Source organism: Entelurus aequoreus, linkage group LG13 (assembly GCF_033978785.1).
Source record: "Entelurus aequoreus isolate RoL-2023_Sb linkage group LG13, RoL_Eaeq_v1.1, whole genome shotgun sequence".
Taxonomy (NCBI): domain Eukaryota; kingdom Metazoa; phylum Chordata; class Actinopteri; order Syngnathiformes; family Syngnathidae; genus Entelurus; species Entelurus aequoreus.
The window spans coordinates 1580340-1595652 of NC_084743.1; the positions used below are offsets into that span (position 1 = coordinate 1580340).

General features: G+C 32.4%; 1 protein-coding gene across 2 annotated transcripts in view; it reads right to left on the minus strand.

The window, feature by feature from the left end:
• The window catches only part of LOC133663046 (F-BAR and double SH3 domains protein 2-like), a 129801-nt gene that overhangs the window by 59121 nt on the left and 55367 nt on the right, over positions 1-15313 (minus strand). For both annotated transcript variants that reach the window (XM_062067228.1, XM_062067227.1), the window contains exons 7-8: positions 14372-14426; positions 14153-14281 (exon numbers count right to left, since the gene is read on the minus strand). In XM_062067228.1, the coding sequence (XP_061923212.1) occupies positions 14153-14281; positions 14372-14426 (184 nt within the window). The remainder of the gene's footprint in view (positions 1-14152; positions 14282-14371; positions 14427-15313) is intronic.

Here is a 15313-nt window from a genome sequence, read left to right on the forward strand (position 1 = left end):
ATATAGAATGTTTTGTATTTGTGATTTTTTTTAATCTAACGCTTTTTTCGCGCTATTTCCATGCATTTTAAGTGTTTTATATATAAAATGTTTTGTATTTCTGTTTTTTTTAATCTTTTACGCTTTTTTCGCGCTATTTTCATGCATTTAAAGTGTTTTATTTATAGAATGTTTTGTATTTGTGATTTTATTTATCTTTTACGCTTTTTTCGCACTATTTTCATGCATTTTAAGTGTGTTTTATATATAAAATGTTTTGTATTTCAGATTTTTTTATTTTTTTATCTTTGACGCTTTTTTCGCGCTATTTTCATGCATTTTAAGTGTGTTTTATATACAAAATGTTTTGTATTTCAGATTTTTTTAAATCTTTTACGCTTTTTCGCGCAATTTTCATGCATTTTAAGTGTGTTTTATATATACAATGTTTTGTATTTGTGATTTTTTTAAATCTCACGCTTTCTTTCGCTATTTTCATGCATTTTAAGTGTGTTTTATATATAGAACACTTTTCCAAAATGTGCTAGCTTGATGCTAATTTACATTGGCTTTGCCAATAGACAGGCTACTATTAGTATTAGCGATTTTCCATGGCGATTTCCCATGAATTAGTTTTAGTACAAAAATGCATCAATATACATTTCGGTTTGATTAAAAAAGTATAAAAATCAGGAGTGTCAAAAACAACAAAACATTTCAGATTAATCGCAATTTTTATTTGTAACGATTCTTAATGGATTAAAAAAAATCAAAAATCGATTCTTTTTAAATTATTTTTTTTCAATCCGTCCTGTCCAGCCAGTCAGACAAATCCTATAGTTTATGTAGATGATCAATATCTGCTGTACAGATTTACTTGAGAAAAGAGAAGTGTTGGATACTTCTCTTGTTGCCTTATTTGAATTTGACTTTATTAAATATTTGGGTAGAATTTTATTAAACAAAATCAGTTTTCTTTTAAGTAATATAAACATTTACAACAGTTTAAGAACAACATTTCTCAAGCAGCTATTGCAAGCAATTTAGGGATTTCACCATCTACGCTCCGTAATATCATCAAAAGGTTCAGAGAATGTGGAGAAATCACTGCACGTAAGCAGCTAAGCCCCGTGACCTTGGATCCCTCAGGCGGTACCACATCAAAAAGCGACATCAGTGTGTAAAGGATATCACCACATCGGCTCAGGAATACTTCAGAAAACCACTGTCAGTAACTACAGTTGGTCGCTACATCCGTAAGTGCAAGTTAAAACTCTACTATGCAAAGCAACAGCCATTTATCAACAACGCCCAGAAACGCCGCCGGCTTCGCTCATCTAAGATGGACTGATGCAGAGGGGAAAAGTGTTCTGTGGGAAAGAATTCCACCTGAGAAGCTTCAAAAATGTGTCTCCTCAGTTCCCAAACGTTTACTGAGTGTTGTTAAAAGGAAAGGCCATGTAACACAGTGGTAAAAATGCCCCTGTGACAACTTTTTTTTCAATGTGTTGCTGCCATTACATTTTAAGTTAATGATTATTTGCCAAAAAAAACAAGTTTCTCAGTTGGAACTTTAAATATCTTGTCTTTGCAGTCTATTCAATTGAATATAAGTTGAAAAGGATTCACAAATCATTGTATTTTGTTTTTATTTACCATTTACACAACGTGCCGACTTCACTAATTTGGGGTTTTGAAGATATTGATAAGACCTGTTTATCTATTTTATGGAGGAATGTAGTTAATCTTTTTTATTATTTTTTTTAACCATTTTTAACCATTTTAACCATTTTAACCTTTTTTAACCATTTTAACCATTCAAACAGACAACCATTTAACCATTTTAACCATTTTAACCTTTCTAACCATTTTAACCATTCAAACAGACAACCATTTAACCATTTAACCATTTTAACCATTTTAACCTTTTTAACCATTTTAACCATTCAAACAGACAACCATTTAACCATTTTAACCATTTTAACCATTTTAGCCTTTTTAACCATTTTAACCATTCAAACAGACAACCATTCAACCATTTAACCATTTAACCATTTTAACCATTTTAACCATTCAAACAGACAACCATTTAACCATTTAACCATTTTAACCATTTTAACCTTTTTAACCATTTTAACCATTCAAACAGACAACCATTTAACCATTTAACCATTTTAACCATTTTAACCTTTTTAACCATTTTAACCATTCAAACAGACAACCATTTAACCATTTAACCATTTTAACCTTTTTAACCATTCAAACAGACAACCATTTAACCATTTAACCATTTTAACCATTTTAACCTTTTTAACCATTTTAACAATTTTAACCATTCAAACAGACAACCATTTAACCATTTAACCATTTAACCATTTTAACCATTTTAACATTTTTAACCATTTTAACCATTCAAACAGACAACCATTTAACCATTTCACCATTTTAACCATTTAACCTTTTTAACCATTTTAACCATTCAAACTGACAACCATTTAACCATTTAACCATTTTAACCTTTTTAACCATTTTAACCATTCAAACAGACAACCATTTAACTATTTTAACCATTTTAACCTTTTTAACCATTTTAACCATTTTAACCATTCAAACAGACAACCATTTAACCATTTAACCATTTTAACCATTTTAACCTTTTTAACCATTTTAACCATTCAAACAGACAACCATTTAACCATTTAACCATTTTAACCTTTTTAACCTTTTTATCCATTTTAACCATTCAAACAGACAACCATTTAACCATTTAACCATTTTAACCATTTTAACCTTTTTAACCATTTTAACCATTTTAACCATTCAAACAGACAACCATTTAACCATTTTAACCTTTTTAACCATTTTAACCATTCAAACAGACAACAATTTAACCATTTAACCATTTTAACCATTTTAACCTTTTTAACCATTTTAACCATTCAAACAGACAACCATTTAACCATTTAACCATTTTAACCTTTTTAACCATTTTAACCATTCAAACAGACAACCATTTAACCATTTAACCATTTTAACCATTTTAACCTTTTTAACCATTTTAACCATTCAAACAGACAACCATTTAACCATTTAACCATTTTAACCATTTTAACCTTTTTAACCATTCAAACAGACAACCATTTAACCATTTAACCATTTTAACCATTTTATTTTTTAGCCATTTTTAATCAATTTTATGGAGGAATGTAGTTAATCATAGAACTGGCATCCAAAGTTATCAAAAAAATATAAATTTTGAATCGAATCGTTACCCCCCAGGAATCGAATCGAATCGTTTGGTGCCCAAAGATTCACAGCCCTAATAAAAAAACAAGAAATAAATGTATACAAATACGTTTAAAAACATTAAGAATGGGAGGCAACTCCAAATAAAATTATGTTTACGCATGTTTGCGTGTGTGTGTGTGTGTGTGTGTGTGTGTGTGTGTGTGTGTGTGTGTGTGTGTGTGTGTGTGTGTGTGTGTGTGTGTAAGTGTGTATTTTAGATTGCTTTCCCACAGCTGCAGGGAAAAGGTGGAAGGGTTCATATTCCAATTCCACAAAACACACTGACACTACAGACACACACACTCAAATATTCAGGCATGAATAATGCCAATGTGTGTGTGTCTGCACACACACAAACACACACAAACACACACACACACACACACAAGGAAAATACAGAGGAAGTTATGTTATTAAGTGTGGGCTGAAAGCTGACCTCATTCGTAATGTCTCCTTCTCAAGATGCCTAACTCCTCTCCTCCCTTTCTTCCTGCACCCTTTTTTATGTTTTTGTTTTTTTGGAATCCATTTAGAGCGGCGCCGAAACGAAATGAGTCAGCTTCCAGGAAAAGTCCTGCGTCGCAGCCGGCGTGTTGGATGTATTTGTTGGAAAAATGTGTCTTGGGGGGGCCAATGTGTATGTGTGCATACATGATATGTGCACATTTAGTTGTAAAAATCTGCTGTTTGGGTCCCTTTTTTTCCAGAAAAGCTCGATTGGTAGAGTGGCCGTGCCAGCAACTTGAGGGTTCCAGGTTCGATTCCTGCTTCCGCCATCCTCGTCACTGCCGTTGTGTCCTTGGGCAAGACACTTTACCCACCTGCTCCCAGTGCCACCCACACTGCTTGAAATGTAACTTACATATTGGCTTTCACGATGTAAAGCGCTTTGAGTCAGTAGAGAAAAGCGCTACATAAATGTAATTCACTTCACTAATACCAAAAGTCACAATGTCCGATAGAGTTCTAAAAGAGTTATGACAATCCACCTAAAAAAAAAAAAACGTAATGGAATTTTACAGTTTTTTTCTGAATGGGACACCCAAAATGTGCATTAAAATAAAGAAAGTGGGATTTACAATATTAACTATGAACAATAAAACACTGAATATTAACAACATATGAACGTCGCTAATCTTTTACGTGGGATTTACAATATTAACTTTGAACAATAAAACACTGAATATTAACAACATATGAACATCGCTCCTCTTTTACGTGGGATTTACAATATTAACTACAAACAATAAAACACTGAATATTAACAACATATGAATGTCGCTCCTCTTTTACGTGGGATTTACAATATTAACTACGAACAATAAAACACTGAATATTAACAACATATGAACGTCGCTCCTCTTTAACGTGGGATTTACAATATTAACTATAAACAATAAAACACTGAATATTAACAACATATGAACGTCGCTCCTCTTTTACGTGGGATTTACAATATTAACTATGAACAATAAAACACTGAATATTAACAACATATGAACGTCGCTCCTCTTTTACGTGGGATTTACAATATTAACTATGAACAATAAAACACTGAATATTAACAACATATGAACATCGCTCCTCTTTTACGTGGGATTTACAATATTAACTACGAACAATAAAACACTGAATATTAACAACACTTGGTTCCAGTGAAAGGAACTTTGAATGCTCCAGGATACCAAAACATTTTGGACAATTCCACGCTCCCAACCTTGTGGGAACAGTTTGGAGCGGACCCCTTCCTCGTCCAACATGACTGTGCACCAGTGCACAAAACAAGGCCCATAAACGCATGGATGACAGAGTCTGGTGTGGATGAACTTGACTGGCCTGCACAGAGTCCTTACCTAAACCCGATAGAACACCTTTGGGATGAATTAGAACGGAGACTGAGAGCCAGGCCTTCTCCACCAACATCAGTGTGTGACCTCACCAATGCGCTTTTGGAAGAATGGTGGAAAATTGCTATAAACACACCTTGTGGACAGCCTTCCCAGAAGAGTTGAAGCTGTAGTAGCTGCAAAAGGTGGTTTAGACTCATTGTGCAGACACATAGTGACAGACGAGGTGTTTATGGAGCGGACGTAGCAGAGATAACCAGCAGATTGGTTTCCTCTGGCACTGACCCCCATTCTCTTCCATGTGTACACGTTCATGTACAGTGTGTGTGTGTGTGTGTGCGTGTGTGTGTGTGTTCTTGTACTCCATCCTTCTTGAGACATCAACAATGAAAAGTATCTTCCATATGAGGAGGTGTGAACAAGTGATGACATAAATCATGGTCCCAATAACATTGCATCTAATAGACAATGTCTCATTTGCTGGTGACATCTATCAAAATGAGGGTGGTCCCAAAAAGGAGGGATTTTTCAAATTGACTGTGTGTCGCTTTTGAAAGTGCTCCCCCTCTGGTCAACATATGAAATAACAAGTGTGTGTAAGAAATTGAAATGCGCCCTCTTTGGCCAAAATTGATAACAAAAATAAAATAAATATGTATATAGAGACATACTGTAATAACTTGAAGTAAATAATGAAAACCAATTACAAATAAATATATATATATAGTTGTTTTTTTTACTAAAAGCAGTCTCTCACAATGCGTCGACTTTTTTCTTATAAAATTAGGAACAATTTCTCATATTCTTTCTGCTTCTGTAATATTACAATATTTTCTCGTAAAATTATTACTTTTTTATGTAAAATTATTACTTTTTTATGTAAAATTATTACTTTTTTATGTAAAATTATTACTTTTTAATGCAAAATGGCGACATTTGTCATATAAAATTCTGACTTTTATCACAATACAGACAACTTTTTTGTTGTTCTTGTAAAATAGTGACATTTTTTTGAGAAGAATTATGACTTTTGTCAGAATTTTTGCCGAGTAAAATTCAGATTATTATTATAATATTGCCAACATTTTTAAGTTTTCTTATAAAATTGTAACTTTTGTCGAGTAAAATTACGACTCTTTTCATAAAATTGCCAAAAGTTTAAGCTTTTTTTGTAAAATTGCGACTGTTATTGAGTAAGATTACAACTTGTATCATAATATTGCACAAATGTTCAGTTTTTCTTGTAAAAGTTTGACTTGCGTTGAGTAAAATGACGACTTTTATTATAATAATGCCAAAACTCTAAGTTTTTCTTGTGAAATTCCAACTCAATTTCTGGTCAACATATGAAATAACAAGTGTGTGTAAGAAATTGAAATGCGCCCTCTTTGGCCAAAATTAATAACAAAAATAAAATAAATATGTATATAGGGACGTACTGTAATAACAAAGTAAATAATGACAATTATAAAACAAATACAAAAATAATAATAATAATAATTTACTAAAAGCCGTCTTTTTCTCACAATGCGTCAACTTTATTCTTATAAAATTAGGAACAATTTCTCATATTCTTTCTGCTTCTGTAATATTACAATATTTTCTCGTAAAATTATTACTTTTTTATGTAAAATTATTACTTTTTTATGTAAAATTATTACTTTTTAATGCAAAATGGCGACATTTGTCATATAAAATTCTGACTTTTATCACAATATGGCCAACTTTTTTGTTGTCCTTGTAAAATAGTGACATTTTTTGAGTAAAATTATGACTTTTGTCAGAATTTTTGCAGAGAAAAATTCAGATTCTTATTATAATATTGCCAAATTTTTTTAGTTTTCTTATAAAATTGTGACTTTTGGCGAGTAAAATTACGACTCTTTTCATAAAATTGCCAAAACTTTAAGCTTTTCTTGTAAAATTGCGACTGTTATTGAGTAAGATTCCAACTTTTATCATAATATTGCACAAATGTTCAGTTTTTCTTGTAAAAGTTTGACTTGCGTTGAGTAAAATGACGACTTTTATTATAATAATGCCAAAATTCTAAGTTTTTCTTGTGAAATTCCAACTCATTTTCTGGTCAACATATGAAATAACAAGTGTGCGTAAGAAATTGAAATGCGCCCTCTTTGGCCAAAATTAATAACAAAAATAAAATAAATATGTATATAGAGACATACTGTAATAACTTGAAGTAAATAATGACGATTATAAAACAATTACAAAAAAAAATAATAATAATAATTTACTAAAAGCCGTCTTTTTCTCACAATGCGTCGACTTTTTTCTTATAAAATTAGGAACAATTTCTCATATTCTTTCTGCTTCTGTAATTTTACAATATTTTCTCGTAAAATTATTACTTTTTTATGTAAAATTATTACTTTTTTATGTAAAATTATTACTTTTTTATGTAAAATTATTACTTTTTAATGCAAAATGGTGACATTTGTCGTATAAAATTCTGACTTTTATCACAATATGGCCAACTTTTTTGTTGTCCTTGTAAAATAGTGACATTTTTTGAGTAAAATTATGACTTTTGTCAGAATTTTTGCCGAGAAAAATTCAGATTATTATTATAATATTGCCAAATTTTTTTTAGTTTTCTTATAAAATGGTGACCTTTGGCGAGTAAAATTACGACTCTTTTCATAAAATTGCCAAAACGTTAAGCTTTTCTTGTAAAATTGCGACTGTTATTGAGTAAGATTCCAACTTTTATCATAATATTGCACAAATGTTCAGTTTTTCTTGTAAAATTTTGACTTACGTTGAGTAAAATGACAACTTTTATTATAATACTGCCAAAATTCTAAGTTTTTCTTGTGAAATTCCAACTCATTTTCTGGTCAACATATGAAATAACAAGTGTGTGTAAGAAATTGAAATGCGCCCTCTTTGGCCAAAATTAATAACAAAAATAAAATCAATATGTATATAGAGACATACTTTAATAACTTGAAGTAAATAATGACGATTATAAAACAATTACAAAAAAATAAATAATAATATACTAAAAGCCGTCTTTTTCTCACAATGCGTCAACTTTTTTCTTATAAAATTAGGAACAATTTCTCATATTCATTCTGCTTCTGTAATATTACAATACATTCTCGTAAAATTATTACTTTTTTATGTAAAATTATTACTTTTTAATGCAAAATGGTGACATTTGTCGTATAAAATTCTGACTTTTATCACAATATGGCCAACTTTTTTGTTGTCCTTGTAAAATAGTGACATTTTTTGAGTAAAATTATGACTTTTGTCAGAATTTTTGCCGAGAAAAATTCAGATTATTATTATAATATTGCCAAAAAATTTTTTGTTTTCTTATAAAATGGTGACCTTTGGCGAGTAAAATTACGACTCTTTTCATAAAATTGCCAAAACGTTAAGCTTTTCTTGTAAAATTGCGACTGTTATTGAGTAAAATTCCAACTTGTATCATAATATTGCACAAATGTTCAGTTTTTCTTGTAAAATTTTGACTTACGTTGAGTAAAATGACAACTTTTATTATAATACTGCCAAAATTATAAGTTTTTCTTGTGAAATTGTGAACTTTTTCTTGGGGAATTCCAACTCATTTTTCACAACAAGCTGTTTTATATTTGCATAGTATGTATATATTATTAATGTTGTAAATACACATCTTTACATATCTAGAAAGGGTGGTCCTAAAGAGGGAGGCATTTTTCTCAGGTCTTAAGAAGGTCAGAAATACACGAATGTGTGTGTGTTTTCAATGTGTGTGTGTGTGTGTGTGTTTGTGTGTGTATAAAACCCTGCAGCCTTCGGTCACTGGGAGCTGCTGATCTATTATTTAGGAGAGGCTCATAGCCCGAGATGCTCATGGGCACTTCAGGCATGAGAGTTTAAGGGCCTGGAGATGCGGAGATCAGCAGTTTCAGGTTGCTGTTTAACAGGCATGTGTTTGTGTAGCTTCCTGTCTTCGGTCTGTGCTTGGTCAATGCGTCATTTAAAGATGGCTCCATATGCTTCCAAGGACATTCCCGGTCAATTCTCACATCTTAACTGGGTTCCCGCACGCCTCAGTTCAGGGCGGTTGGTTGTTTTCCCACGTCAGAAAAGCATTGAACGCACCATGAATGGAGCAGAACGAGGGCCTTCGTGTGTTGATGTTGGCTCCGGCAAGGAAAATAAGACATTATATTTTTCTACTGCGACAAAGTTGAGACTGTGGCAGTGTTTTTTGTTTTTTTTTACCATAGGGCAGGCCTATTCAACTGGCGGCCCGCCGAACAACACCCAAATAGGCTCGATGAAACTATTCAAACTCGGGTTGATCGCGTGGCGCAGTACTGCCGCCACCCAGCAGGGGGCAACAGTAAAGTTTGTGTGTCACAATGAAACAGCAGTGAGGTGTGTAGAAGAAGATGGCACTATCGACCCAGAAATAAAAACAAAATAAATGGCAAAAAACGGACTTTAAGAGCGACTGGACAACAAAGTACGAATGTCTTTGGCGTTTGGCTGTTTAACACTGGCGGTCAAAACTGGTTAAATACATGTTTTTTTTATATCTATGTGTCTGTAATGATATATATTGATATTGTTTTATCGCCCAGCCCTATCAGCCTTTTTCCTATTTTTTTTGTTTTTTGTTATCATTTATGTGTCTATCATGATATTTATTATCGTTTTATGGCCCAGCTCTATGGGAGTTTTTTCAAATTACTGTTTTTTTTAATAGATTTCGATTGGATGTCTTTTGCGATATATATTGATATCGTTTTATTGCCCAGCCCTACGGCCTTTTTTTCTATATTTTTTTAACATAAGTTATATGTCTATCATTATATATATATTGATATCGTTTTATCGCCCAGCCCTATCCGCCTTTTTCCTTTTTTTTTGTTTCTTTTTTTTTTTTTTTACATAAGTTATGTGTCTATCATGATACATATGTTGATATCTTTTTACAGCCCAGCCCTATGGGAGTTTTTTCAAATTACTGTTTTTTTTAATAGATTTCGATTGGATGTCTTTTGCGATATATATTGATATCGTTTTATTGCCCAGCCCTACGGCCTATTTTTCTTTTTTTTTTTTAACATAAGTTATATGTCTATCATGATATATATATTGATATCGTTTTATCGCCCAGCCCTATCCGCCTTTTTCCTTTTTTTCTTTTTCTTTTTTTTTTTTTTTTTACATAAGTTATGTGTCTATCATGATATATATGTTGATATCTTTTTACAGCCCAGCCCTATGGGAGTTTTTTCAAATTACTGTTTTTTTTAATTGATTTCGATTGGATGTATTTTGCGATATATATTGATATCGTTTTATTGCCTAGCCCTACAGCCTATTTTTCTATTTTTTTTTTAACACAAGTTATATGTCTATCATGATATATATATTGATATCGTTTTATCGCCCAGCCCTATTCGCCTTTTTCCTTTTTTTTTTTTTCTTTTTTTTTTTTTACATAAGTTTTGTGTCTATCATGATATATATGTTGATATCTTTTTACAGCCCAGCCCTATGGGAGTTTTTTCAAATTACTGTTTTTTTTAATTGATTTCGATTGGATGTATTTTGCGATATATATTGATATCGTTTTATTGCCCAGCCCTACAGCCTATTTTTCTATTTTTTTTTTAACATAAGTTATATGTCTATCATGATATATATATTGATATCGTTTTATCGCCCAGCCCTATCCGCCTTTTTCCTTTTTTTTTCTTACATAAGTTATGTGTCTATCATGATATATATGTTGATATCTTTTTACAGCCCAGCCCTATGGGAGTTTTTTCAAATTACTGTTTTTTTTAATTGATTTCGGTTGGATGTCTTTTGCGATATATATTGATATCGTTTTATTGCCCAGCCCTACGGCCTTTTTTTCTATTCTTTTTCTAACATAAGTTATATGTCTATCATGATATATATATTGATATCGTTTTATCGCCCAGCCCTATCCGCCTTTTTCCCAGCTGACTTAGAACTGGTGCGGACCAGGGGAATCCGACTGTTTAATTAAAACAAAGCATCGCGATGGCGGCCCGGTGGTTGGGGACCACTGGTTTATGGGAAACACTGAAGGGTGCACAAAAACAGGAACTACTGGAGTCTTAAAACTAACAGAAAATAACCAAAACATGATCCAGACCACAGATCATGACAGAATGTCCATAAAGTACGTCCTCAAAAGTCTGAATAAGGCACAAAGATGCTTGGAACCCCAACTGACTGGAACTAGTTTATCCACTTCCAACTTATATAATGTTTTGCTTAAAGTGCTTCAAAATGATAATCTTCCCCCAAAGCCTTGTCAGCATTCCTCTGCTCTAAGTAGTGGACATCCCAATTTCATGGCTGCCCAACATTAGAAGTTCGTGTTCCTGTCTAACACCCACAGAACTTGGAATACTCCAAAAGTGTGAAGTCATCCCTCGGTTTTGTCAGACGCTAAAAAGGGAAAGTGACTTATTTTAAGGTTTAAAAACAGGATTCCCCCCCGCTGACTTTTCATTCAAAACAGCTCAGCAGCTTTCAATTCCCAAACTCTCTTAAGAGCTGAAAGATATGTCGTTATTTCCTGGAAATGCCCTCGGGACCCGAGCAGCGAGTGAGACTCTTGAGCCGCGTGGAATACAAGAACACGTCTTTGTGGCGCTTGGACAGCTCAGAGTTTTAGCCTCGTGGGAGAAGTTGTACACACATTTGCAGAGCTAATGAAACACGGAGTGCAAGGACCCGACGCAGGGGGTCGGCATCCCAAAATTAGTTTGGAAACGCAAAAAAATAAAAGCCTTACATGAGTGTTATAATGAAGACAACACATGATGTAAGTGTCTATGTTAGTTATATTAGCCTACTATCAAAATGACTTTAAAAGTCTTGTATAAGTGTTATAATGAAGGCAACACATGATGTAAGTGTCTATATTAGCTATATTAGCCTACTATCAAAAATATTTTAATAGTCTTATATACGTCTTATCATGAAGGCAACACCTGATGAAAGTGTCTATGTTAGTTATATTAGCCTACTATCAAAATGACTATAAAAGTCTTATATAAGTGTTATAATGAAGGCAACACATGATTTAAGTGTCTATATTAGCCTACTATCAAAATGACTTTAAAAGTCTTATATAAGTCTTATCATGAAGGCAACACATGATGAAAGTGTCTATGTTAGTTATATTAGCCTACTATCAAAATGACTATAAAAGTCTTATATAAGTGTTATAATGAAGGCAACACATGATGTAAGTGTCTATATTAGCCTACTATCAAAATGACTTTAAAAGTCTTATATAAGTCTTATCATGAAGGCAACACATGATGAAAGTGTCTATGTTAGTTATATTAGCCTACTATCAAAATGACTTTAAAAGTCTTAAATAAGTGTTATAATGAAGGCAACACATGGTGTAAGTGTCTATATTAGCTTACTATTAAAATGACTTTAAAAGTCTTATATAAATGTTATAATGAAGGCAATACATGATGTAAGTGTCTATATTGGTTATATTAGCCTACTATCAAAAATATTTTAATAGTCTTATATACGTCTTATCATGAAGGCAACACATGATGAAAGTGCCTATGTTAGTTATACTATCCTACTATCAAAATGACTATAAAAGTCTTATATAAGTGTTATAAGGAAGGCAACACATGATGTAAGTGTCTATATTAGCCTACTATCAAAATGACTTATAAGTGTTATAATGAAGGCAACACATGATGTAAGTGTCTATATTAGCCTACTATCAAAATGACTTTAAAAGTATTATATAAGTGTTATAATGAAGGCAATACATGATGTAAGTGTCTATATTAGTTAGCCTACTATCAAAATGACTATAAAAGTCTTATGTAAGTGTTATAAGCAAGGCAACACATGATGTAAGTGTCTATATTAGCCTACTATCAAAATGACTATAAAAGTCTTATGTAAGTGTTATAAGGAAGGCAACACATGATGTAAGTGTCTATATTAGCTTACTATCAAAATGACTTTAAAAGTCTTATATAAGTGTTATAATGAAGGCAATACATGATGTAAGTGTCTATATTAGTTATATTAGCCTACTATCAAAATGACTATAAAAGTCTTATATAAGTGTTATACGGAAGCCAACATGTGATGTAAGTGTCTATATTAGCCTACTATCAAAACAACTTTAAAAAAGTCTTATATAAGTGTTATAAGGAAGCCAACATGTGATGTAAGTGTCTATATTAGCCTACTATCAAAATGACTTTAAAAAAAGTCTTATATAAGTGTTATAAGGAAGCCAACATGTGATGTAAGTGTCTATATTAGCCTACTAGCAAAATGACTTTAAAAAAGTCTTATATAAGTGTTATAAGGAAGCCAACATGTGATGTAAGTGTCTATATTAGCCTACTATCAAAATGACTCAGTGTCCCAGGCAGATAATGCCTGGAAATGACAGGTTTAGAATGGCCAAAGGTATAGACGTGTGTGTTCAAGTTAAATAATAGACTTATTACAATCTTTGCAAGGTGAGTAATGTTTGCTGTGGTCTGGAACAACATGGCGGACAAACAACTATCAGAAATGCAGCCAATATTACATACAGACAATGTGTCATAAGACATGCAAATATAAATGAAATACAAAGAGGATAAAAGTAAAGGATATTAAATGAGCTCAAACATACCTACAAATATGTACATAAAGATACCTTAATTAGCCTGATTAGCACTCCACACGAGTCAATAACATCAGCAAAGCTCACCTTTGTGCATTCACGCACAGTATAAAACGTTTGGTGGACAAAATGAGACAAAGGAGTGGCATAAAACACGTCTTTCTGTGGCAGCGTCGGAGAAAGTTGTACATGTAAACAAACTACGGCGAGTTCAAGGACCGCCGAAATTAGTAGGACAAAAGCAGCACTCGCCAGATACTGTCATCAGTGAAGCATGTTGAATATAAACAGTGGGGTTTCCAACAATTAGGAAGCATGTTGTCCTCCTAAAACTAAAAATATAGATTCCCCCCTTGCTGATTACCTGTATGCAGTGGAGCAGGTCGGTGTGGTAGTAGCGGTCGTGGTGAGCGTTGGCAGCGGCGAGCGTCAACAGGTAGTCGTTCCTGGCCTGCGTGGCTTTGGAGTTGCAGTCGTTTCTCTTGGCTTTCAACTGAAGGGACAAGTTTCATTGGCACACTTTTTAAATGTTTTCATATCCAGGTTTTTAACCATCACACCTGTGGGTGAAGCACCCTCTTACCTTCACACTGGCTTTCTGCAAGCTAATTCTTGACTGAAAAAGACCCAGCTTAGACCTGAGACAACAACAACAGAAAACAGAGCAATAATAAATCCACCTTGAACTAACTAACTCTAATATAGACACTTACATCATGTGTTGTCTTCATTATAACACTTATATAAGACTTTTAAAGTCATTTTGATAGTAGGCTAATATAGACACTTACATCATGTGTTGCCTTCATTATAACACTTATATAAGACTTTTAAAGTCATTTTGATAGTAGGCTAATATAGACACTTACATCATGTGTTGCCTTCATTATAACACTTATATAAAACTTTTAAAGTCATTTTGATAGTAGGCTAATATAGACACTTACATCATGTGTTGTCTTTATTATAACACTTATATAAGACTTTTAAAGTCATTTTGATAGTAGGCTAATATAGACACTTACATCATGTGTTGTCTTCATTATAACACTTATATAAGACTTTTAAAGTCATTTTGATAGTAGGCTAATATAGACACTTACATCATGTATTGCCTTCATTATAACACTTATATAAGACTTTTAAAGTCATTTTGATAGTAGGCTAATATAGACACTTACATCATGTGTTGCCTTCATTATAACACTTATATAAGACTTTTAAAGTCATTTTGATAGTAGGCTAATATAGACACTTACATCATGTGTTGTCTTTATTATAACACTTATATAAGACTTTTAAAGTCATTTTGATAGTAGGCTAATATAGACACTTACATCATGTGTTGTCTTCATTATAACACTTATATAAGACTTTTAAAGTCATTTTGATAGTAGGCTAATATAGACACTTACATCATGTGTTGCCTTCATTATAACACTTATATAAGACTTTTAAAGTCATTTTGATAGTAGGCTAATATAGACACTTACATCATGTGTTGCCTTCATTATAACACTTATAT